Below are 25,150 nucleotides of genomic sequence, written 5' to 3'. Positions count from 1 at the left end.
GAGTAATGGGATTAAAGGCGTGCGCCACCACACTGGCTCATGAACCTCTTATTTTAATTAAAGAAGGAACAGAGAATGTTTCTGTTTAAAAGCTGTTGTATTTACTGATTGTATTACTGATTTATTGCTGGGACAAAACACCTAACTTTCAAAAGCAGCTATTGTGGAGGAAAGGTTTTGTTTTGGCTTACAGTCTGTAGCTTCATGTAGCTTCATGATGGTAGGGGAAAGCATGACAGAGGCTGTAAGTCACCTCTGCCACAGCTGGTGGAAAATAGCAACAAGGGAGTGAGCTGATCTTTGGCAAGATAGGGGGCTAGCTACAACATACCTAGGCCCACCCCCAACAACATATCTCCTCCAGCAAGGCTCTACCTTTCAAATTTCCACCAGCTGAGGAGCAAACATTAAGAAAAACACATGAGTTTATGGCACACATCTGATTTAAACCACCAACTAAATGTGAAAGAAATGTAAAGATCACCAAGACGTTTATTACTCTTCAAGGAAGCTTTCAGAAAGAATGCCTCAAGCCAGGCACACAGGTGAGGATGATCTTTAGAGGAACTGCCAGATTACATTCACTACAGGGATCATCCACTAGTCTGTCACTTCAAAATTATCAGTATTATGAAAGACAAATAGCTAAGAAATTGTCCAAAGTAGAGGAGATGAAGGAGGCTTGACAGCCAAATGCAGTGTATGAATAACTCTGAGCTGAATCCTGTACTTTAGAAAGAAAATACCCTAAAGGACATTATTGGAAAAACTATCAACAGTGGAAGATAGACATTAGGTAAATAAATACTCATATTCTTCATAAGTATATAATGATGTACAAATGGGTAACAGAACAAAATATATGCCACCAACTCTCATATGGTTCAAAATAAATGACTGAGATACATAGTTGTTAAGAAATATATTTCTGGGCTGGGGCTATGGATCAGTGGATAAAGCATTTGCCACAAAAGTGTGAGTACCTGGGCTGGGATGCACAGAACCCCCATGTAAGCCAGATGCAAGGCAAGCGCAAGGTTGCACATGCCCACTAGGTGGCACAAGTATCTGGAGTTCAATTGCAGTGGCTGAAGCCCTGATGTGCCAATTCATTCATTCATATTCTTTCTCTCTTTCCCTCTCTCTCAAAGGAATGTGCCACCATATCCAGCAAAAAATAAGGTGTTTTTTTTTTTTCAAAGTTTTCATTTTCATTTGATTTCCTAACTGGGCCACCATGATGATATACTGTGTTTCCATTTTGAAAAACCTAGTAAGTGGTTCAGTATCTGATATAGAAGGATTCTGGGGACAGACGAACTGTGAACATGTGTTCATTCTAGTCCTGTATTCCTAAACCTTTCTAATCTACTTTATATAAAGGCTACAAAGAATTACCTCCATTGTCACCTTGACTCTTTCCAAAAAAGAAAATATAATAATTACTACCAAAATACTATTTCTTATTAATTTTGAAGGGATACAGCTCAGTGCACAAATTTTGAGGAAGGACAGACACTGGGAAACTGTCAAATAGAAGACATTTCTACAGAGGCATTCATCACATATATTGACAGGTTGAAGTACCTTAGTAAAATGTCTACTTGTAGTCAATGAAAAATAGTAGTAATATACAGATATATACTGTTTTGTAAACATTTTTTATTTTTATTTATTTATTTGAAAGAGACAGACTGAGAAAGAGAGAGAATGGGCATACTAGGACTTCCGGCCCCTGTAAACGAACTCCAGATGCATGCGCCACCTTGTGCATCTGGCTTACGTGGGTCCCGGGGAATAGAGCCTGGGTCCTTTGGCTTTGCAGGCAAGCACTTTAACTGCTAAGCCATCCTTCCAGCCCTACATACTATTTATTAAAATTTGAATGTCAATTTTAAGTTTACTTACTATAAACTGTAAAACAGATACCATTTACTAAATTGTGCTGTCCCTGCCCTTTCATTAGTAAGATTTTGTTTTGTTTTTCAAGGTAGGGTTTCACTCTAGCCCAGGCTGACCTGGAATTCACCATGTAGTCTCAGGCTGGCCTTGAATTCACAGCACTCCTCCTACTTCTGCCTCCTGAGTGCTGTGATTCAAGGCATGCGCCACCATGCCCAGCCTCTTCAATAATAAAAAATAAAAATCATACACATATTTTCACATGGAAATACAGTTTTAGGGTAGCTAATGTGAATGAGAGTTTTTTTTCCTCTAATGAATAAACTATTTTTAACATAAATTCAAGTGCAAAACCAGAAGTAAAACCAGTGTTCCAACCCAAGTTTCTGGGACTTGGGGAAATTGAAGAGGACTGCCACTGTAAAACTGCTCACAGAAAAAAATTTAATAAGAACTCCTAAAAGCCATTACAAAGAAGTCATTAGTCTGTGTTAAAGCAAAAAAACTTTTACATGAAGTTGATTCACATACCAAATTTATATATTACACAATTCACTATCCCTAAAAGCAAAAATTCAATGGAATGTCTACAAAAAAAAAAAAAGAGAAAAAAAAAAACTCCTAAGTTCCAGTGAGTTGTTGGCCAGGGAGATCCCTGATGCCCCCAAAACATTATAGGCCATTGCCAAGGCCCTTGGTTTCCAACCAGAAATAGATGGTAAGACCCTATTGATGAAGACTCCACATACTTGGGTTGCAAGGCCACTGAGAAATCTTGCTGGAACTGAACTGATAACCTCCTCCACATAGACCAACTGACAGAAAGCTGGAAGAAGCCATTCTGCATGCAGTTCAATGGAAGAAAGAGAAATCACCAGTGAAGATACTCATCAGTGGACACTGCAAGTCTTATAATTGGCCAGCCAGCCCAAATGAACCAACAGGTGCAATAGTGGCACGTCTGCTATGGAGGAAACCAACTGCCCTCTAATTGGACTGTAGGCCTGCTCCATGGGAAGAGAATACATCCCTGATACTGAAAACTTAAAACAGGGATAGTCATAAGACCTAGGGGTGTAACATCTGCTGTTGTCTGACCAAATGTATATACTATGCTTATCAAACTGTCCAGTAAGCACTTCTGTTAATGTTCACACCTTTATATTAATGCTACTCTCACTTTTGGTTGAAAATCTTTTCTTTTCAGATGGCAGTAACCTTGGGACAACCCAGAAGGTATCATGGTGATGGAAAGAAATGACCACAGTGCTCAGTACTGCAATACCTGTATAACATCTTCAAAGGCTCAGGGTCTAATGTGGAAGAGGTGGCAGAAAGAATGTAAGAGCCAAAGGAAGGGCAGGACTCTATACAACATGCTCCCTCCGAACACAAAATGGCCTGGATGTCCATGGCCTCACAGTGCCTGATACTACCTGCATAAGACTATCATAAGAGCAGGAAAAGATCAAGACATCAAAAGTAAAAGAGAGACTGATTGAGATGGGGAGAGGGTATGATGGAGAGTGGACTTTCAAAAGGGTAACTGGGGGGGAGGGAGGGTATCACCATGGGTATTTTTTATAATCATGAAGTTGTCAATAAAAAAATTAAATTTTTTTTAAAACTCATAAGTAATTTAACTTTTCAGTAACATTATAGCCAATAGTATGTAATAGCTTGCAAATTTATATATAACTAGTAAAAGTAATTTTAGAAGTTGACAAAGCTTGTGTTACTGTGGTAATTTGTATTTATGTTAAAATATACATGACTTGTAATAAAAGGAAAATAAATTTTTACAAAGCATTATAATTACAAATAAATTTCTCTTTTACAGATGTATATGAAGGTGACAGGAAAAGGCAAAGAGGAAAGGGAGAGGGAAGGACATGGAGAGATAAAAAAGAGGGAGGGAGGGAGAGAGGGAGGGAAGGAAAGGAGGAATTATAAACAAATGACAAATATGTATCAAAGCTCTTTGGGAAATATATCTATTAATTTTTCAACTTTTAAGTTTAAAGAACTTCAAGAGAAGATACAAAATATAAACTATCTCCTAAAATTTTAAATATTATTACTGAATATGCCCTAACATTAAAATAATTCTATTTACTTCACTATTGTTTCAAATTAATAGCTACTCATTTTTCTTTCTATAACAAGTAGTCAAAAATATATCATCCAAAAACAAAGTCTATCCCATTTAACACAATAAAGTGCTTTAAACTAAGAAAGTGATCACATATATTTTCTGAGAAGCAATTTTTGCTGGCATTCTTTACCACCTTACTGGTGGTACACAGTGTTTCTCAACAAGAATTCTTGTGCACTATACCTATTCCTTGCCCACTAAATGCCAAGAAAGTCTCCAAACATCTCCAAATTCATCTCTTATACTGTGAACCACTGAGGGCTGAAGATATCAGTTCAGTGGCAGGAAATGTGTATACCATAGCATGTTTAAGGTGCTGAGTTTAATTCCAGAACCACTAAGTAAATAAATAAATAAAAAGAATAAACAAGAATCACTGAATGATTCAGTTTAAGAATGTTTGACATTTTGGCTGACACTACCTACACAAGATCTGGATAACAGGAAGGGGGTAAATGATGACATCAAAATAAAAGACTAGTTGGAAATAAGAAGGTATTCAGTGGAGGGTAGATTCCAAAAGGGGGAAAAATGTGCTGGGAAAGGACTATGAACATGGCAGATTGTCCATAAGTATGGAAGTTACCAACAAAAGTTTGAAAAAATGGCCAGGCATGGTGGCACACGCCTTCAATCTCAGCACTTGAGAGGCAGAAATAGGACTGCCATGAGTTCGAGGTCATCCTGAGACTACATAGTAAATTCCAGGTCAGCCTGGGCCATAGTGAGACCCTACTTTGAAAAACGAAAAAAGTTTAAAAAGTGGATGTTTTGCTTTTAAAATTTAATGTTCCAAAAATCTAAATTTCTCAAACATAAATGAGTCTTAATAAAGATATTTATTATACTCTACTAGGGGATTTCTTTCAAGATTTTATCAAATGATAATTCACCAGTATTTAAAATACAATTCAATTAAATTTTTCATTAACTTCCAGTCAACTTCTGAGGCACACATCTATTTCATAAAATAGAATAGGCATCTAGGTAGGCTACTGTTTTAGACAGAAATTTTAGCCAATATTCAGGGAACTTCTATTACTCACTACCAAATTTTTCCATCTGCTAAAACCAGAAGAATCCCTGAGCTACCACCTGTCCAATTATTGTTAACCTTACATGCTCTAACAAATGTGAAGCAAACTCCAGTGAATGAGGATCTTTATTCCTAGTCTACCAGAGAGCCATAAATACCCTACACTGAAATTATTCACTGCCATTTCTTTTCCTCTGTTGAATGAAAAATGTTTCCTATTCAGAAATGACCTAAAAAAGAATTCCATTATTTAAAAAGGCAGGACCAAGCACTTCAGTGCAAAAGATTTACTCCTGGATGGTCCAGCCAAAAGAAGAGAACAGACATCTTAAAAAAAAAAAAAAACAAAAAAAACTCTTAGGAAACATAACATATAATTAACTACAGAGTAAAACTTTCCTGAAGAAAGTAAAATAAAGTACAGCAGAGATTAAAACACAAAAGTAGAGAAAATGAAAGTAAGTTTTTGAACTTAAACTTTTGAAAAATAAAATTAAGCATACTTTGAGTGGTACCTTTTTATCCTTTTGCTTGTTTTTTTTGGGGGGTAAGTGTATGCATGTCCACCAGAGTACCCGTGCACATACCTCCTGACGCATGTGCATGCCAGAGGACAGCTATGGGTGTCCTTCCTCTCAGGTACCATCCAGGGTTTTTCTTGTTTTTGTTTTTGTTTTGTTCTGTTTTTGAGACAGGCACTCTCTTTGGCCTGAAACTTACCAAGTAAGCCAGACTGGCTGGCTAGCAAGCCCCGCAAATTACCTGCGTCTGCTTCTCCAACGCAAGTGCAGGGTACCACACTCAGCTTTTTACTGAGTTACGGAGATTAAGTATCCTCCTGTTTACAAGACAAGCACTGAGTGATCAAGCCTTTTTTGTGTGTTGTTTTTTAAAAGAAAGTGATCAGCTTCAGTTGACTGTAAGCTATAATAAGCATCAAAACTAGTGACATGTCAACATGAATAAATTGCACAGAATCCTTCCTCCTGGATCGCATTCTACAGATATAACCCTCAATAAGGGGGAGTGGGGACTCGAAAAAAAGAGTCTCATAAAAGACAGAAACAGCTTAACCCTAAGACCATGGGCTTTGGCTGGTAAAATCTAGGGCCAGAATTGGGTTTCCCCACACAACGAGCTGCTGGTATGAGAGATACATGAGGTCCCCAAAATAATGCAGGCCACTGCCAAAGCACTTGTATTATCCGCGAGAACTAAAAGGTAAGACCCTACTGCTGAAGACACCACAGCCTGTAGCCACAGGGCATCAGGAGATCATGCTGGATGTGAGAGGGAAACCAGTTCCCTCCTAGCTAGCCCCGCTAGTGCTGGAAAGTGCTATGGGAGCTGCTGGGGAATAATGGTTGTCAACAGAATGGATAAGCAGGAGATCCTCCAAGACATGAAATAAACCAGCTGGGCAGGAAGTACACACCCTGTAATAGTGGCACACAGCTGGTACAGATAACCAACTGTTCCTGGATTGGACATGAGACCCACTCAGCAAGGGAGAACTCATATCTGGTACTGGGAACTAAGCCAGATTCCCAAAGACAGTAAACCAATAAACTCAAGAGAGAACATCCACTGCTACTAACTATGCTTATCCCCAAGCGGCTCTCACTTTTGGCTGAATATCTGTTTGTGGAGAGTAATGGGGAGATCCAGGAAAAATTAATATATCGAGAAGAGAGAGCTGACTGTCAACCACAAGACAAGTCACCTCCACCACATACACCCAGTCCAGGAGTCAATGCAGAGGAAGAGGCATCATGAGTACTGCTCTCTCACTGCCAGCCTGAAAAGCAGTTCCAGGGCCAAAGACACCTCAAAACACAGATACAGAAGCTACAGAGGACACAAGACTAAATCAGATCTCTAACATCAGAGGGAGAAGAGGTGGAAAGACTGTAAGAGCCTCAGGGTAGGGCTGGGTGGAATCAGCCTGAGGTACTGCTCCCCCACAGAGACTGATTTGAGGACTGTAAGGCACTACAATGACTAGCAATAACCTCATCTAGGAGGACCCTCAGTAGAATGGGGGTGGGGGAGGGAGAAGGGAGTAAGTGTACAACTTTTATGAAAAATTAATTAAAGGGCTGGAGAGAATGCTTAGTGGTTAAGGTGCTTGCCTGCAAAGCCAAAGGATCCAGGTTCAATTCCTCAGGACCCATGTAAAGCCAGATACACAAGGTGGAGCATGTGTCTGAAATTCCTTTGTAGTGGCTGGAGGTCCTGGCGTACCCATTCTCTCTCTCTCTCTGTCTCCCTCCCTCCCTCCTTCATTCACTCTCTCAAATAAGTAAATAAATAAACACTAAAAATCATTTTTTAAAATACTTACTTTTGTATGACATTGCTTCTTATAGAACTTTTCTAACTACAATACCCATTACAGATCTCAGATAATAGTTTCAAGTTACATCGCTGATTGACAGTTTTATGTCATCTGGGTCACTTGATCAAATAAATGATTAGAATGAATAAATGTTAAACAAAGAAACAAGAACAATTTGAGTTCTAAAAATCAAAAAGACTTTTTGTTGCTTGAAGTTAATCCACAATACCATCACAAAACCTGTCGACAATAGCATCATCTTACACAGTTTCTTTTTTTTTTTTTTTTTTTTCCCCCTGAGGTTAGTTCTCACTAGCCCTGGCTGACCTGGAACTCACTCCATAGTCCCAGGTTGACCCTAAACTCACAGTGATCCTCCTACCTCTGCCTACCTAATGCTGGGATTAAAGGTGTGCGCCACCATGCCAAACTCATCTTCTGCATTTTCCACCAAATAAGCAGCCTCGGAATTTGACAGACTATGTATCAGCAGAGAATAAAAGCTTGGGCTAGAGAGATGGCTCAACAGTTAAGGCACTTGCCTGCAAAGCCTAGAGACCCAAGTTCAACTGCCCAGTTTATCATGTAAAGCCAGAAGCACAAAGTGGTACATGAATGTGGAGTTCATTTGCAGCGGCTAGAAGCCCTATCTCCTGTCTCCTGTGTCTCCCATGTCTGCCTGTCTGTCTGTCTCTCTGTCTCTCTATCTCTCTCTCTGCTTGCAAATAAATATGTAAATTGTTTTGTTTTGTTTTGTTTTTGTTTTTCAAGGTAAGGTCTTGCTCTAGCCCAGGCTGACCTGAAATTCACTATGTAGTCTCAGGATGGCCTCGAACTCACGGTGAACCTCCTACCTCTGCCTCCTGGGTGCTGGGATTAAAGACACCCGGCTTAAATAAATATTTTTAAAAGAAGAAAAGCTTACAATTACCATAAAGCATTCAACAAATTTAGAGCTCACAGTTAGCTGGAGCACCCCAACTACTATGCCAAGACCGTGTAGGACAGATGTGTAGAGGACCCGTGGCAGGCTGGCCCAGGTGTCAAGAGTCGGTTACCTCCAAGCTTCTTCCCTGTGCCCCACGTGCTGTGGTCCAATGATCGCCATGTCTTATGTGGAAAGGGTTGGGAAGCCCTGTCAGAAAAATCTATCCACATGTACAAGCATGTGATCTTTCCTTTAATCCCGACAAATACTGAAGAAACGGTTCTTTAGTCCATCATTCTTGCCCACATCTAGGTTCGGAAATTCTGTCTACATTTTAATGACCTATGATCCTATCCTTTTCACCTTTACTATACTTCCTTAATTTTTTTTCAAAAATGAGATTTTTGTTCTTTTTAGAAGTATTACAATTCACAGAAACTGTAGCACACGGTCAACTGCTGTAACACACTCAAGCCTACCACTATGACAGTCTTTTGCTAGATAAAATGATCAAACTAATATAAAGGATATAAACTCAGCTGATTCACACGGAACTCAAAAACAATCAAAATCTAAGAGCAAAAAAAGGAAAGGCAAATTTACCAGTGTAATGAACCTTTTTAATTTATACCTAACAAAAGCATTCGTTTCTCTGAGTAAGTTTTCCAGAATGAACTCTTAAGTCATCCTTGTAACAAAACTCCTTTCACAGATGTATAAGTGCCACAGATTAAGTCCACACTTCTAGAACATAAAGGACTGGCAGCCTGACTTCCTTTCCTCTGGCTTTCTTTCTCACAGCCTCCATTCCCTCACTGCAGGATGGTCTGTGGAGTCATCCCTTCCAGCTGTTTTACAGTACTCTACCTGGAATGCAGAATCTTTTGCTACCATCTATACTACCATCTATACACATACACTGTCTTCTCCTGGGAACAGCCTGAATTTCATCTAAAAATATGAATACACAGAAAAGCTACAAAAAAACCTCAAGGACATTACTAAGGAACACCTAAAAATTTGCAATATTCATTTAATGCCAGGAATAGTGTTTGGTCCTACAAATAACCACTGTGTCTGCCCTCAAGGAAAACAGAGACGAGACAGCAGGGACAAACTAGCAGGCGACTCATACACAGCATGACAGGTAACAGAAAGAGACAAGGCCCGGTGAAGCAGTGTAACAGGCTCATAGCAGGTGACGCAAGAGAATGAGGGCCTAGCAGCTGAGATGCTGCACAAAAGCTGACCTTAAAAGACTCTTACATGAGAAATAAGGAGCTTGACTTCATTCTAATACTGGTGATGAAATTCAGTGGCACAGTTCTCTCCTTGATGATCTCTTTCTTCATAACAAACACATGGAAACAAGTGATATTTTAACAGATAAAATAAAAAGACAAATAACTAAAAGGACATAGCTAAGCCCCAAAACATGCTATGCATTCCTGTGGACCAGAAATCTGACAGGAACACAGAGTGTGAGACAAACTGAAGCTACGCCGGGCCACAAAGCAGGAAAAAGCAGCAGGAAGTGTGACCCTGCGGGTACTGTACGTAAGTGTTCCACACACAGCGGGGTCAGGAACCAGGCTCTTTACTTCAAACCCTGGGCCAGAGTTGCATTCATCCTCAATTATAAATACACTGAAAAAAGAAAAGGAAAACCATGCTGAGGCTACACTACAGCCTATAGAAAGCTGCTGACCTAATGCCAGCTGACTGAGTGACTGAATCTGTGATGTCCCCAATGTCACCATGTAGCCATAGCTCTGATCCATTAATACAGAGCTGATTCTGATCTAGAAACACCAACACCAGGCAGAGACAATTACAAATCTGCTGGACCAGTAGGGAAAACCACAAAACAGAAAGGAGACAAGACAAAGGAAAAATAAAAACTGAAAGTTACATTACATTGTGCCTGCTGAATTACAGAATGTGATTTTAAAGAAAAAAAAAAACACCAACAGAATCAACAATCACAATATAAATTCACTGCAGGCAAGTTTTTAAAATTATTAAATAAGCTGATGAAGACTATAATCATGCAAAAAATTCTCAAGAAAGATAAAGGCATCACAAAGGAACTATAAAATAAGTTTTAAAAAAAGACATATAAAAAGAGCCAATTTAAAATATTGCAAATGAAGCATAATCATTGTAATTAAAAACAACACATGGGCTGCAGAGATGGCTCAGCCATTAAGGCACTTGCCTGCAAAGCCTAACAACCCATGTAAAGCCAGATGCACAAAGTGGTACATGCATCTGGAACTGGTTTGCAGCAGCTGGAGGCCCTAGCATACCCATTCTCTTTACCTCTCTCCTCTCACTGCTTGCAAATAAATAAATAAAAATATTTTTAAAAACAAAACTAGACACGCGTTATATTTCTCAGCGCCTAACAAGTCATCTTCCCCCGTCTGCCTCCAACCTAGCCAGGATGTGACTTTTAGTGGACAAGACACGGCATCAAACACCAGCACTCACAAATGAAGATGTAGGTTACCTGTCATTAAAAAGTCACATATTCGGGCTGGAGAGATGGCTTAGTGGTTAAGCGCTTGCCTATGAAGCCTAAGGACCCCAGTTCAAGGCTTGATTCCCCAGGACCCATGTTAGCCAGATGCACAAGGAGTTGCATGCATGCATCTGGAGTTCGTTTGCAGTGGCTAGAAGCCCTGGCGTGCCCATTCTCTCTCTCTCTCTCTCTCTCTCTCTCTCTCTCTCTCTCCACCTCTTTCTCTGTTACTCTCAAATAAATAAATAAAAATGAACAAAAAAAATCACATATTCAATAGTGACATGTAAAAACACAAAATAGGGCTGGAGAGATGGCTTAGCAGTTAAGGCATTTGCCTGCAGAGCAAAAGGATCCCAGTTCAATTCTCCAGGACCCACGTAAGCCAGATATACAAGGGGGCACATGAGTCTGGAATTTGTTTGTAGTGGCTGGAGGCCCTGGTGCACCCATTTTCATTCTCATTCCACCCCTCTCTCTGTGCTTCTTTATCACTTTCAAATAAATAAATTAAATTAAAAACATAAAAAACACAAAATAAAAATTATTTTCCAAGAAATATAAGGACTTTTTATTATTATTGATTTGAGAGAGGCAAAGAGAAAGAGAATGGGCGCACCAGGTTCTCTAGCCACTGCAAATGAACTCCAGTACATGCTCCACCTTGTGCATCTGGTTTACATAGGTAGTGGGGAATCAAACCTGGGCCTTTAGGCTTTGCAGCAAGCACCTTAACCGCTAAGCCATCCCTCCAGCCTCTTAAGTTAAAATACTTGACACTTCTATTTCAGGTATCATGAACTCGTCACCATCTTCAGCAGTTAGTGGTTTATGTTAGATAAACCTTCTCACAAAATTTCACAAATTGAACTGCAATGACAAGAGCTGCTTTTTCCTCATCTGTATTTGAATATATCTAGCAACTATTTTTTGTTCAAAATATACCAACCCCCTCCAAAATATCAGTAAGCTCTCAAAAATTAATGATGATTTCTTGCAATATCTTTAGTAAGAAAGACCCAAAGATTTCACAATAACAATTAATTAAATTGATGTGAGGAGTTTCCTTAATTTATATGAAGGCAAATATAACCAACATAGATAATATATTTAAAAGTTTACATCTAACATCATATTCTAATAAAGAAATGTTCATGCCATCTCAAAGTTCCATATCAGAAAAGCTATACTTCAAACAGCCATTAGGTCCTGAGTTAAGAAAAATCTCAATTCTTCCTCTCTCTCCAAAAGTAAACCAGGGCTGCAGAGATGGCTTAGTGGTTAAGGCATTTGCCTGTGAAGCTTAAGGACCCATGATCGATTCTCTAGATCCCACATAAGCAAGACACAAGGTAATGCAAGTGTACAAGGATGCACATGTGTACTAGGTGGCACATGCATCTGGAGTTTGATTACAGTGGCTGGAGGCTCTGGAACACCAATTCATTCCCCCCCCCCCACACACACACACACTACTCACTCACTCTCAAGTTAAAAAAAAAAGTCCAGTCTATTGGGCTTGCCTCAAAAAAAAGAACAAAAAAGGTTAACCATCAACACAAAACACTAAAATTCAGTTTTGTCCAGATGCAGAAGTCTATTGAAATGAACAGAAAATATTGCACATAAAATCCCCTTATAATAAAGAAAAGAAAATCTTTATAAAATCTACTTAAAGTCTAGGATAGCCTTGGTTCCTTGTTCTAATAAAGCATTAAGAGAACTTTGTTTTGCTTTATGTAAATCCATACCCATGTTATTCAATGATTAAGCTTTACACAGCAAAACTTCTCCTAATTATGGTCTACTGCAATATCCTCTTCATGTTTCTATTATCATTTTCCAATGGCTAATCAATACAAGCTTTAATAGAAGTCAGCTGATAACAGGTTTCCTCATCACATCTACTTCTTAGAATAAATCAAACATCAAAAAAAGGCATCTCTCAGGGCTGAGGTGGCTCATTAGCTTAAAAGCACTAGCTTGTGGGCTGGAGAGATGGCTTAGCGGTTAAGCACTTGCCTGTGAAACCTAAGGACCCCGGTTCGAGGCTCGGTTCCCCAGGTCCCACGTTAGCCAGATGCACAAGGGGGCGCATGCGTCTGGAGTTCGTTTGCAGAGGCTGGAAGCCCTGGCGCGCCCATTCTCTCTCTCTCCCTCTACCTGTCTTTCTCTCTGTGTCTGTCACTCTCAAATAAATAAATAAATAAAAATTAAAAAAAAAAAAAGCACTAGCTTGTAAAGTCTACAAGCCTGAACTGGCCCATTTGATTCCCTAGTACCCACATAAAACCAGATGCAAAGTGGTATGTGCATCTGGAGTTTGAGAGGCCATGGCATGTCCATTCATTCTCAATTCATATTCATATTCATATTCTCTCTCTCCTTCCAAGTAAATATTTCTTTTTAAAAAAAAAGGCATCTCGGGCTAGAGAGATGGCTTAGCGGTTAAGTGCTTGCCTGTGAAGCCTAAGGACCCCAGTTTGAGGCTTGATTCCCCAGGACCCTGTAAGCCAGATACACAAGGTGGCGCATGCATCTGGAGTCCATTTGCAGTGGCTGGAGACCCTGGCGCACCCATTCTCTCTCTACCTATCTGTCTCTTTCTATCGCTCTCAAATAAATTAATTTTAAAAATAAATTTTAAAAAATGCATCTCTCCTTGTTTTAAGAGACAGGTGCACATGAAATTATTCTCTTAAAAGGTGACACAATTCTAATTTATCTAGCAACACATTTTTGTTATGTTTCTTTCTTATTTAAAGTAATAAAGCGCAAATGTTCCTGAAGCAGCTGAAAGAAAACCAAGCAGCACACTTACTCATGGCTGGAAATGTCTCTGCGTGCTGTCCCAATCCAGTATTAAGCCAAAATCTACTGTCCAGGGTCTCTCAGAGGAATACATATCCTGTTCTGGAAACAAAGGAAAAAGAAATCACATTTTCTAAAGATCAATATTTAAAATAAAGTTTCCTAAAAGGAAATAAAGATAATAATTGCATTTTAATTTTTCTATCATTAGAAGACACTCTTGTTATCATCTGTTAAATATAAAAGGTTACTAATCAAACTTTATAATATCAAATTCAGTTTTCACTTCTCTTTCTCTGAAACAAGTAATTTGAGAAGTAAATAATACATATAATGTAACTGCAATATAGAAATTTCCTAGCAGGTGTCCTTGGTTTTCAGTACTTTATTGCTAAGTTAAGAAAAAAGCACTCTGGCCGGGCGTGGTGGTGCACGCCTTTAATCCCAGCACTCGGGAGGCAAGGCCACCCTGAGAATGCAGAGTGAATTCCAGGTCAGCCTGAGCTAGAGTGAGACCCTACCTTGAAAAAACAAAAAAAAAGAGAGAGAGAGAGAGAGAGAGAGAAAAGCACTCTGCCTAAGGTAAATATAGCACATCATGCCTGTTAAATCTACTTTGATTACATATAAATTACTCATATAAGCCACCAGATAAAGGTCATAAAAGCTACTCCTTTGAAATTTCTCCACTAATACACATTTTCCTAGTTATAAGTATAATATGGGTTCCCATTTATCCAATCATGTGGGTACATATTCTTGCAAGTTATTTTTTCTAAGTATTTCTAAGCATTTTTAACATATATATTTGATAAGTACATTAAAATTTACATTTGGGGACAGAGAGATGGTTCAGTGGTTAGAGTACTTGCAGGCAAAGCCAAAAGACCCAGGTTTGATTCCCCAGTACCCACGTAAAGCCAGATGCACAGGTGGAGCATGTGTCTGGAGTTCTTTTAGGAATAAATAGGGGCTGGAGAGATGGTTTAGGGATTAAGAACTTGCCCGTGAAGCCTAACGATCCCAGTTCAAGGCTCGATTCCCCAGTACCTATGTAAGCCAGATGCATATGGTGGCGCAAGTGTCTGAAGTTGGTTTGCAGTAGCAAACCTGATGCACCCATTCTCTGTCTGTCTGTCTGTCTCTCTCTGCCTTCTCTTCCTCTTTCTGTCACTCCCAAATAAATAAATATTAATAAATAAATGAATAAATAAAATAAAATGTATACTTATTTTTACTCAAGTGTAATATCACTTTGCACTAATATTTGTATTAGTACTAATACACACAATCTTTTGCTAAGATTATAAGCCCTCTTTTTTATTTATTTTTTATTTTAGAGAGAGCAAGAGAGACTTGGCTCACCAGGACCTCAGCCACTGAAATCAAACTCCGGACACCTGTGCCACCTAGTGGGCATGTGTGACCTTTCACGCCCCTCACCTTTGTGGTCTGGTTTATATGGGATCTGGAGAGTTGAACATGGGTCCTTGGGCTTTGCAAGCAAGCACCGTAACTGCTAAGACATCTCTCCAGCCCTAAATCCTTCTCTCTTAATTAATATATTTTAATGAGGCTTAAGCACTAACAGTATACTTAGCCACAGATGTACAAATGTCTGTCTAGATCCAATACACAAGTTTCCAGCACTGTGACTCAACATGAAATTTGTCCTGGTGCTACTTCAGGTGTAGTTTCCTTCAGAAACTAATAAGCTACATCTTGCAATCACAAAAAGTAACAGCTACTTTGTTTTCTAAATAAATCAAAAAAAACAGCAAAGCAGTAAGCCTCTCTACTTGAAATCAAAGCTAGGGCAATACTTTTCAAAGAAGCAATGCCTGCCCCATTTATATACTCTGCTCACATCATGTAATAGACATGAGAAGTACATGTTTACAAAGTGAAAAGAGATGGCATCAGCACTGGCACGCATTGCATGCTTTATACGCTGTAATTAGCAGTGGATACAATCACAGCCTCTGCAACAGTCATGTGAGCACAACCCACATGCTTTCTTCTTCATCTGTGTACTAGCAAATTATTTCCATTTCCAGATAATCCAATTATCCCAAGGAAATGAGAAATTGGAAAATCTACAACATATAATCTTCATTTAGAATACATGATAAAAATTTCTCAATGATAAATGCACTTTCTTGATATTTGATTGATTGAATCTACTGGATCTTTTTAGCCTCCTGGAGAACTAAAAGATGGAACATGCTGAATGATGCTGATGACAGGGAAGGAATTCCCAAGTTACAAAAACACAAAGTAGATCAAACGTTCATATTGCCCCAGAAGCCCATTTGCAATTATACTTGCAGTGTCTGCTCTTTACCTAGGGACTTGCCTCTCTGGCCATACTAGTATTTTTATCTTAACACTTCTAAGCAGTAATATCAAAGCACCTTATAGGATGTAACCTTTCCTTCTCATAACCATAAAAAGCTGAATAAATGCCTACCATTGAGGGAGATGCTCATAGCAATACTGTTTATATAGCAAAAAACTAGAATATGTACCAGATAGGTTAGGAATTATGCCTTCTTTTTATAATCAAGTATTATGAAGCAGTAAAATGAACCAAAAGTATGTATATCAACACACAAATCTCATAAACATTGAAATATACTTCTGTCTACTGTAAATACATAGACATATATACTTTAACATAAGAATATCATTTATTGGGGAGGAAATATGATGGAGAATGGAATTTCAAAGGGGAAAGTGTGGGGGGAGGGTGGGAATTACCATGGGATTTTTTTTATAATCATGGAAAATGCTAATAAAAATTTTTAAAAAAAGAATATCATTTATGTAATTTACAGAATATAGACGTGTGTTTTATAAGGCTTACACATATGTAATATACTACAATGAAAAGCAGAGGAATGTTGGGCCACATTTTGAGGCTGACAGGTTTCCTCAAAACAACAGCAGGATGGAAATAGGTAGTGTAATCCAGGAAGGGACTGGTAATGTTCTATCAGTTAAGCTAAGGAAGGGGATGAAATGTACATCACTGTGGTAGTCTTTATGAAATGTTACAGAGAGTGCTTTGTATGAATCTTATATTTTACATTATTTAAATGTGAAAATATAAAAATTCCAACAAAATTCAGAAATTATTTTAAATATTTTTATTTTTATCTATTTAAGAAAGAAAGGCAGACAGACACACAGAGAGAGAAGAATAGGCATGCCAGGGCCTCCAGCTACTGCAAATGATCTCCAGACACATACACCACCTTGTGCATCTGGCTTACCTGGATCCTGGAGAAATGAATCAAGGTCCTTCGACTTGCAGGCAAACACCTTAACCACTAAGCCATCTCTCTAGCCCCAGAAATTATTTTAAATAAAAGTACAAAATATATGTAGCCACATATTGTATGAGTTACATGCAGATACATCTTTAAGCCATAATTATAGAGGCAGAACAACTATAGTGACTCATTGATTTCTTTAAAAATTAACAAGTGATGCCCAGTTCTACCACAGTGGCACAACAGCTTTTACATGAATAGATTTATGATTATGCATTATCAATGCATACAACAGTTGGCTACCCAAAGAACTGTATCACTTGTACTTTCTGATTTCAGCTTATCTGACCACTGAAGATTCTGATATCACCTTCACTACTGTACAACTCTAGCTCAATTTCCAGTAGAAATTCCCAGAGCTGGTTTTTCTTAATTGGTCTGTTGAGATGTCATTCCCTCTCAGAGAGAAGGGGGGGGGGGGAGCTCCAAACAATCCTTTCATCAAAGTATTAATTATAACAGCAAAAACTTATAAACAAATATCTAATAATAGAGAGTAACTGAATGATCCATTTGCATGTATTAGGTTCTCTCATGTCATTAAGCATGTCTCAAATGGGCTGGAGAGCAGGCTCATCAGCTAAGTGCACTTCCTGCACTAGCATGAGGGCCTTAAATCTCCAGAACCCACATAAACAGCTGGGCCTAGCCATGCATGTGTATCACCCAGTCCTGTAGGAGCACCAGAATCAGTTAAGACACCCTGTCACATGGAAAAAACAAACAAGGGAGTGTCAAGAGTGGGGACAACCGATGAGCTCCTTCAGCTGCTACAGACAAGTACATCAGCCCATACACATGCATTTACCACACATTAAAAAAAAAAAAATCCTAGGGCTGGAGAGATGGCTTAGCAGTTAAACACTTGCCTGTGAAGCCTAAGAACCCTGGTTCGAGGTTCGATTCCCCAGGACTCACCTCACGTAAGACAGATGCACAAGGTGGCACGTGCATCTAGAGTTCATTTGCAGTGGCTAGAGGCCCTGGTGCACCCATTGTCTCCCTCTCCCTCCCTTCCCCCTTCCCTCCCCCCCCCTGCCTCTTTCTCTCTTTGTCTGTCGCTCTCAAATAAATAAACAAAAGTAAACAAAAATATCTCAAAGTAGCTTACTGACAATGAATGAATGAACACTGCAAGGGGCTATATACAACTATATCACAAAAAAAGCAAGAAATGAAACTTCACCCAAGTTAAATTTACTTCCTCAAAGGCTTATAAACCAATACTTAAATAATCACTGTTCAGTTTTGTTTTGTTTTTTGTTTTTTTTTGTTGTTGTTGTTGTTGTTTTGTTTTGTTTTGTTTTGTTTTTCGAGGTAGGGTCTCACTCTGGTCCAGGCTGACCTGGAATTAACTCTGTCATCTCAGGGTGGCCTTGAACTCATGGCAATCCTCCTACCTCTGCCTCCCCAGTGCTGGGATTAAAGGCGTGCGCCACCATGCCCGGCCACTGTTCAGTTTTTAAGTGTAATGCAGGTAACATACAAACTTACTATGTATTCAGTAAACATTGAAATAAACAGCTCTCAGGAGCCAGGCAAGAGTCTAGGCAGACAGCTATGAACACAATAAAGCACCTATCCTCTGCAGAATTTACATTACAATAATTCTAGCACTCTTCCCTTAATTCAAAAAACAGTTCCTAAATTCTACTACATACGTCAAGGCAGAATCCCAGGTAATATCTTCTAATTCTAGATGAAGAAATAACTTTAGCTAATATTAAAGTTATCTTTCAGTGATATAGACATCTCACCCTGTACTTGCACCAATGCTCTTGAGAAATTTATACTCCCTAAAACATAATGCTACATTCCCACTGCCTGGAATATTTTCCCAGCATAAGTACAGCAAATCTGTCACAGCTACAGTGAAAGGAGGTTTGTTTATTCTGTTCACTGAATCAACAAAATACTTCCTGCTAATAAGATCAAAGCACTAGGTGGACCTAACAGCAAAATGAGAACTCATTCCTTTCATATGTTTGTTTACATGTGTATGTTAATGAAGCATGAGATAAGAGTAAGGTCAAATTTCTCCTTCCACAGGGAGAATCTGTTAGGTTTCCAGAAGGGCTTATCAAATTCTAGTAGCTTTGCATTGGTCAGCACATTAACCTGAAGGTATTTAAGAGAACAAATATCCTTTTCAAATCTTCCTCATTTATACCAGTTATACAGTCAAGGGCTTTCAAAAGTGGCTTATAAACCGGAAGTGGTGGTGCACGCCTTTGGGAGGCAGAGATAGGAGGATTGCTGTGAGTTTGAGACCACCCTGAGACTACATAGTGAATTCCAGGTTAGCCTGAGCTAGAGCGAGACTCCACCTTGAAAAACCAAAACAGAAAGTGGCTTATAATGTTATACTTGCTATACGCACTTGATACATCATATCAGAACCATACATGGTAACTGAGCTCTACAGATAAAAACTACAATGAAGGACACAAAATTTCTGCTTTTTAGCAGCCTGACATTTAAAAAGTCAGTTTAATAACTTCAGGCTGGCAATGATAGTGAACAATACAGCAGACACCACTAGAAATGGTTTTAAAAGTAGACACAGCTGGGAATAGTGGTGGCACGCTTTTAATCCCAGCACCTGGGAAGCAAAGGTAGGAGGATAACCGTGAGTTCGAGGCCACCCTGACAGTACACAGTGAATTCCAGATCAGCCTGGGCTAAGGCAAGACCATACCTCAAAAACAACCAACAATAAACAAAACAAAACAGTAGACATAATTCTGACCCTGTATTCAAGAAATTTGTATTTGGTCTAAGCACTAAAATGTATTCACTCATTCATTGACTAACTAGTAATCCAGCTCTACAATATGTAGAAAGCGCCCAGGTGACATGGCCAAAGCAAGACGTGGTCCCAGGCACCCTGAGGTAACAGAATGTATCAGAACTGAGTACTAACAGAAACTGGCAGAAGTGGAAGTTAACAACTTCAGCTCATCCTGAGTCATTTTTACATGTAAATTACTAAATTCACAAGCCAAAGGATGTAAATACATGAATTTGAAGCAAGTATGTCAATAACATTGGAATTCAGCAAGCTGAAGGTAGACTATAAAGCCTTATGAGGAAACCACTGAAGCAAGGCTGGAAGGTGGCGCAGCTCTGCGCTAGCAATCACGTCACTTCCCTCCGGAGCCTGTTTGTCCATTTGTAAAGCCAGTTAAATTTTCCCACCGTACTACCACACAGGCGTGCCGTAAGACTCAGTGTGAAAGATGCTCTGGTAAGCTACTATCTTGTAAAACTGACATCTGTATTATTAGTGATGATACATTTCTGGTCTCATAAAGTAAGGAGTTGAAACAGTATTTAATTCCTCTTTCAACATTGTATGACTCATGTATTTATGTGCATTATGTATAAAATTAAGACATCAATCTTAATGGAAAACTGAGAAGTATTTTCATTTCTTTAGCATATGTAGGTTCAATAAATCAATTCACAGTAATATCTCAGTAAAATGGGTATGAGCTAAATCAAACTCGTCTAAAATGGCATGATTTTAAAAGGAAAACAGTTCTAATCAACATGTCAGAAATAGTCAAATGTAACCCTAACTATGAGAGTGTAGATCATATTCCATTAGGAAACCTTGCTTTTTGTTACTACTCAGAAAATGCCTTCCAAGCAAGTCTAGGGAAGAAACTTATAATTCAAACTGATAATAAAGCACTGATCATAAAGAAAGTAATATAGTAAGGGATAGGGCCTAAACAGACAATTTTTTATAAAATCCAAAATTTCTTCAGCATAATTTAATGTACAGTATAAAAACTACTTTGATGTCATAAAATCTATTCTGAAAACTGGCCCATCACTTCACAAGCAAACCCTTCTACCTATTTTCCAGTAACTAAGAATCTAGCTAGAAAAGTAAAATTACAAACACATGAAAAATGAGAAAAAGAACCTACATTTCAACAAAAGTATTACAGACCTGTCTGTCTTAAAGACAAAAAGCTAGCCCCTCAAAAAATACATTAAGTATAGTTTCAAGGCATTAAAACTATCAGTGATATAAACTGGTACCAACACTTTGGAAAAATGATTTGCTAAGTAACTACTAAAAAGCTAATACATATATCTGTTACACAACTATTCCATTCCTAGAGATAGATCCAACAAAATACACGTTAGAATGCCCACAGCCAATTGAACCATAATGGGCAATATCTAGGACCAATTCAAATGTCTATTCCGCGTAGAGTACACAATCAATTGTGCCACCAACAGCAGAATGTATTCCCAATAATGGTCACTGCAGTATGGTCTTCCATGCTCTTCTGGAATCCTGTCTTTCCCCTATCAAGAAACCAAGTCCAGGGGTTGGAGGGATTGCTTAGCAGTTAAGGCACTAGCCTGCAAAGCTAAATAACCATGTTCAATTCCCCAGGACCCACATAAGCCAAATGAACAAGCTTCTGGAGTTCATTTGTAATGGCTGAAGGCCCTGACACACCTATTCTCTCTTCCTTCTCTCCCTCTCTCTCTCTCTCTCTCTCTCTCTCTCTCTCTCTCTCTCTCTCTCTGCTTCTTTCTCTCTCAAATATAAATACATAAAAACATATAAAAATAATATTTAAAAAACCAAGTCCTGGGATTTTTTTTTATAATCATGGAAAATGTTAATAAAAATTTAAAAAATAAAAAAAAAAAACAAGTCCATTTTCCCCTACCTTTAAAATGCAGACATATGCAGCCAGGCGTGGTACACACCTTTAATTCCAGCACTCAGGAGACTAAAGTAGGAGAACTACCATGAGTTTGAGCCTAAACTGGGATACAAAGGTGAGTTGCATGTCAGTTTGGACTAGAGTGAGAGCCTGCTTCAAAATGAATTATAATTAAAATAAATAATTTATAAATATATTAGAATGGCCTCAAAGAATACAACACAATGGAAACAATACCAGAGAAGCTCCAAAGCTAAATGGCTTCTGTGTGGCTTCATCCCAACCCTTCTACTCCTCTCAGTCCTCCCTTTCGAATCCCATCATAAAGGCTCATGGGCATGAGACATTCAAACTATACTGCAAGGCCACACATCTAAGTCTCCTGTCATCAACTCCCAGACATGGAAGTGCGCCTTCTGATAACACCAGGCCTAGCCTTTAAGCGGCCCTACAAGAGAGTGAGTGAATTAGAGATAGGCACTATCCAGACTGCAGATATGTGAAGAAAGCAAATACTGTTATTGTTAGCCAGTTTGGAGGCAATTTATAGGCAGCAACAATAATCTGTACAAGTACTAGGCAATGAAAAGAAACACAGCAACAACATAATGAAGTTTACTGATACAACACAGTGTTGAACCAATGAAGACAGATACAAAACAGGATACATTCTATGATAACATTTTTGTGAAATCAAGAAAATACAAAACTAATCTACAATGATAAAAGATTGCATCCACCTGACTTGATGCAAGAGAGACAATGATATTAACTGGGAAGGATTGTTATGAACCTTCTGGAATGCCAAATATATCTTCTATATATTGAACTAAATGTGATCATATAGTTATTGATAAAGAATTCTCAACATGTATATTTAAGATTAGTGTATGTCCTCCGGTGTATGTGCATTACACTTTTAAAAAGTGTGTCAGGGGAGGGGATATACAAGAGCTCACAAGTTGGCTTCTTTACGGAGAAGATACCTGCCTGACCAAAACCGGTGCCTCAGAGGAAAGTGTACCTAAGTAGGAAGAGCCACACTTGAACGCCAGGACGACAAGTGTCCAGAGTCCAAGATCCAGCAAGGAAGACAGGTTCTGCTTCCAAGCAAGACCTCAAAAAAACAAATCAGGGAGGATACAGACATGGGTTAACAATTAAGGTGCTTGCCTGTGAAGCCTAAGGTCCCAGGGTCAATTCCCCAGTACCCACATAAGGCCACATACACAAGGTGGCCCATGCGTCTGCAGCTCATTTGCAGTGGCTAGAGACCCTGCACACACACACACACACATATATGCCTCTCTCTCAAATAAATAATAAACAAAATATTTTTTAAAAAATCTGGGGGCTGGAGACATAGTTCAGCTGTTAAGACACTTGCATGCAAAGCCTAAGGACCCAGGTTCGATTCACCTGTGCCCACATTAAGCCACATGCACACAAAATGATGCATGTGTCTGGAGTTTGTCTCCAGTAGCTAGAGGGCCTGGCACACACATATTCATCCATTCTTGTTCTCTTTCATCTTGCAAATAAGCTTAATCTAAATTTAAAAAACTCTGAAGCTGGGGAGATATCTCATTTGGTAAAGTGTCTGTCATTCAAGTATGTATATCTGAGTTCAAATTCCCAGCACCCACATGAAAAACAGCTGGACATGGTGATGCATACCTGTAATCCCAGTGCTGAGGAAGCAGAGACAGCATGATTTCCCCAGACTGGCTAGCTAGTCTAACCAAATCAGTGAGCTCTGGGTTCAGTGACAGTCCTTGGCTCCAAAAAAGCAAGGCAGGGCTGGAGCGATGGCTTAGCGGTTAAGGTCTCTGCCTGCAAAGCCAAAGGATCCCGGTTCGATTCTCCAGGACCCATGTAAGCCAGATGCACAAGGGGGCACATGCATCTGGAGTTTGTTTGCAGTGGCTGGAGGCCCTGGTGTGCCCATTATCTATCTATCTCTCTCTCTCTCTCTCTCTCTCTCTCTCTCTCTGTCTCTCTCTCTCTCTGCCCCTTTCTCTCTTAAATAAACAAATAATTTTTGAAAGATAATTTATTTAAAAAAAATAAGTCAGAAAGTGATTCAGAAGGACATTCAATGTTGACCTCTGGTCTCCACACACAGTGTACACACATATACACACAAAATCTCAGGAGCTAGAGAGATGGCTTAGTGATTAAAGATGCTTGCTTTTAAGTTCTGAAAGCCCAGGTTCTATTCCTCAGTACCTAGGTAAAACCAGATGCACAAAGTTGAGCATGCTTCTGGAGTTCTCCGCAGTGACAATGCATGCACACGTACACACACACACACATACACACAGACACGTACACATACCTCTTAAATAGACAGATAGCTAGAAAAATCTCAAAAGAAAAGATAAATTGGAAGTTCATGGAAATAAACTAAACCAGTCCAATCATATACATTCAAAAAATTCTTAGGGGCTGCATGGATGGCTTAGTGATTAAGGTACTTGCCTGCAAAGCCAGAGGACCCAGGTTCCATTCCCCAAGACCCATGTAAGCCAGATTCACAACGTGGCCCATGCATCTGGAGTCTGTTTGCAGTGGCTAGAGGCTCTGATGTGCCCATTGTCTCTGTCGGACTGTCTCTGTCTTTCTCTCCAATAAATAAATAATTCTCAATCCCAAGTATCTAGCAAAGTAACAAGAAAACAGCTTACTAAATCTACAATCACTTCTAGAAATACTTTTCCAGCACAATAACCAGAAAACATTCAAAGATAAGCAGGCATACAAGAAGATAAAATTCCCTGAGATAGGAAAATACAAGGGAAAAGAAGAACTTATCACACGCACTTCAGGGGTAAATTGCCATGCTTTTCTCTACAGTGAGGTATGTACAAGATTTGGAAAAGAAGAAATGTAAGATTGAAAGCCTAAGAGAGGAGAAATAAACAAGTATAGAGTAAGAAAATCTAACATGTATAACTGAACTCACAGAAAGATGAGAATAAGAAAGGCAACATGTGATGTGATAATGGTTCAGAACTTACCCAAACCAATGATAGACATTAAGCCACAGACTCTAAATGTTTGGTATATCCAATTAATAGCCAAAGCAAGGAGGACAGGAGGAGGAATGAAGGGAGAAAGGAAGAGAGGGAGAATCGAAAAGAAGGAGGGATGGAGGGAGGGTCTTTTGAAACCAAAAAGCAAAAGGAAAAAAAATATCTCAAAACAGTAGCAGGAAAGGCAATAAATTACTAACAAAAAAGGAATAAATGGCAGCTCACTATTGAACAGAAAAAAGTTGAAGCCAAAACATTATGCTTGCTACAAATAACCTATAGATACAGCATATCACCAATCTAAAATTCTATATCCAGCAAAACACATCTCAAGAATGTAGGTGAGATAAAGGCACTTTCAAACAAGAGATTTTTGTTGTTGTCGTTCA

At 38.9% G+C, this 25,150-nt stretch overlaps 1 protein-coding gene across 2 annotated transcripts in view; it reads right to left on the bottom strand.

Annotated features, from left to right (window-relative positions):
* The window catches only part of Usp6nl (USP6 N-terminal like), a 199,548-nt gene that overhangs the window by 167,504 nt on the left and 6,894 nt on the right, over window positions 1–25,150 (bottom strand). The window contains exons 1-2 of one of the 2 annotated variants that reach the window (XM_045134852.1): window positions 21,730–21,746; window positions 13,705–13,796 (exon numbers count right to left, since the gene is read on the bottom strand). In XM_045134852.1, the coding sequence (XP_044990787.1) occupies window positions 13,705–13,708 (4 nt within the window). In that variant the 5' untranslated portion in view covers window positions 13,709–13,796; window positions 21,730–21,746. Of the gene's footprint in view, window positions 1–13,704; window positions 13,797–21,729; window positions 21,747–25,150 lie in introns of those variants that run through there. The other variant, XM_045134851.1, reaches the window with a different exon arrangement.

Source organism: Jaculus jaculus, chromosome 15 (genome assembly GCF_020740685.1).
Source record: "Jaculus jaculus isolate mJacJac1 chromosome 15, mJacJac1.mat.Y.cur, whole genome shotgun sequence".
NCBI classification, from domain to species: domain Eukaryota; kingdom Metazoa; phylum Chordata; class Mammalia; order Rodentia; family Dipodidae; genus Jaculus; species Jaculus jaculus.
This window is presented reverse-complemented; position numbering and strand designations above follow the sequence as displayed.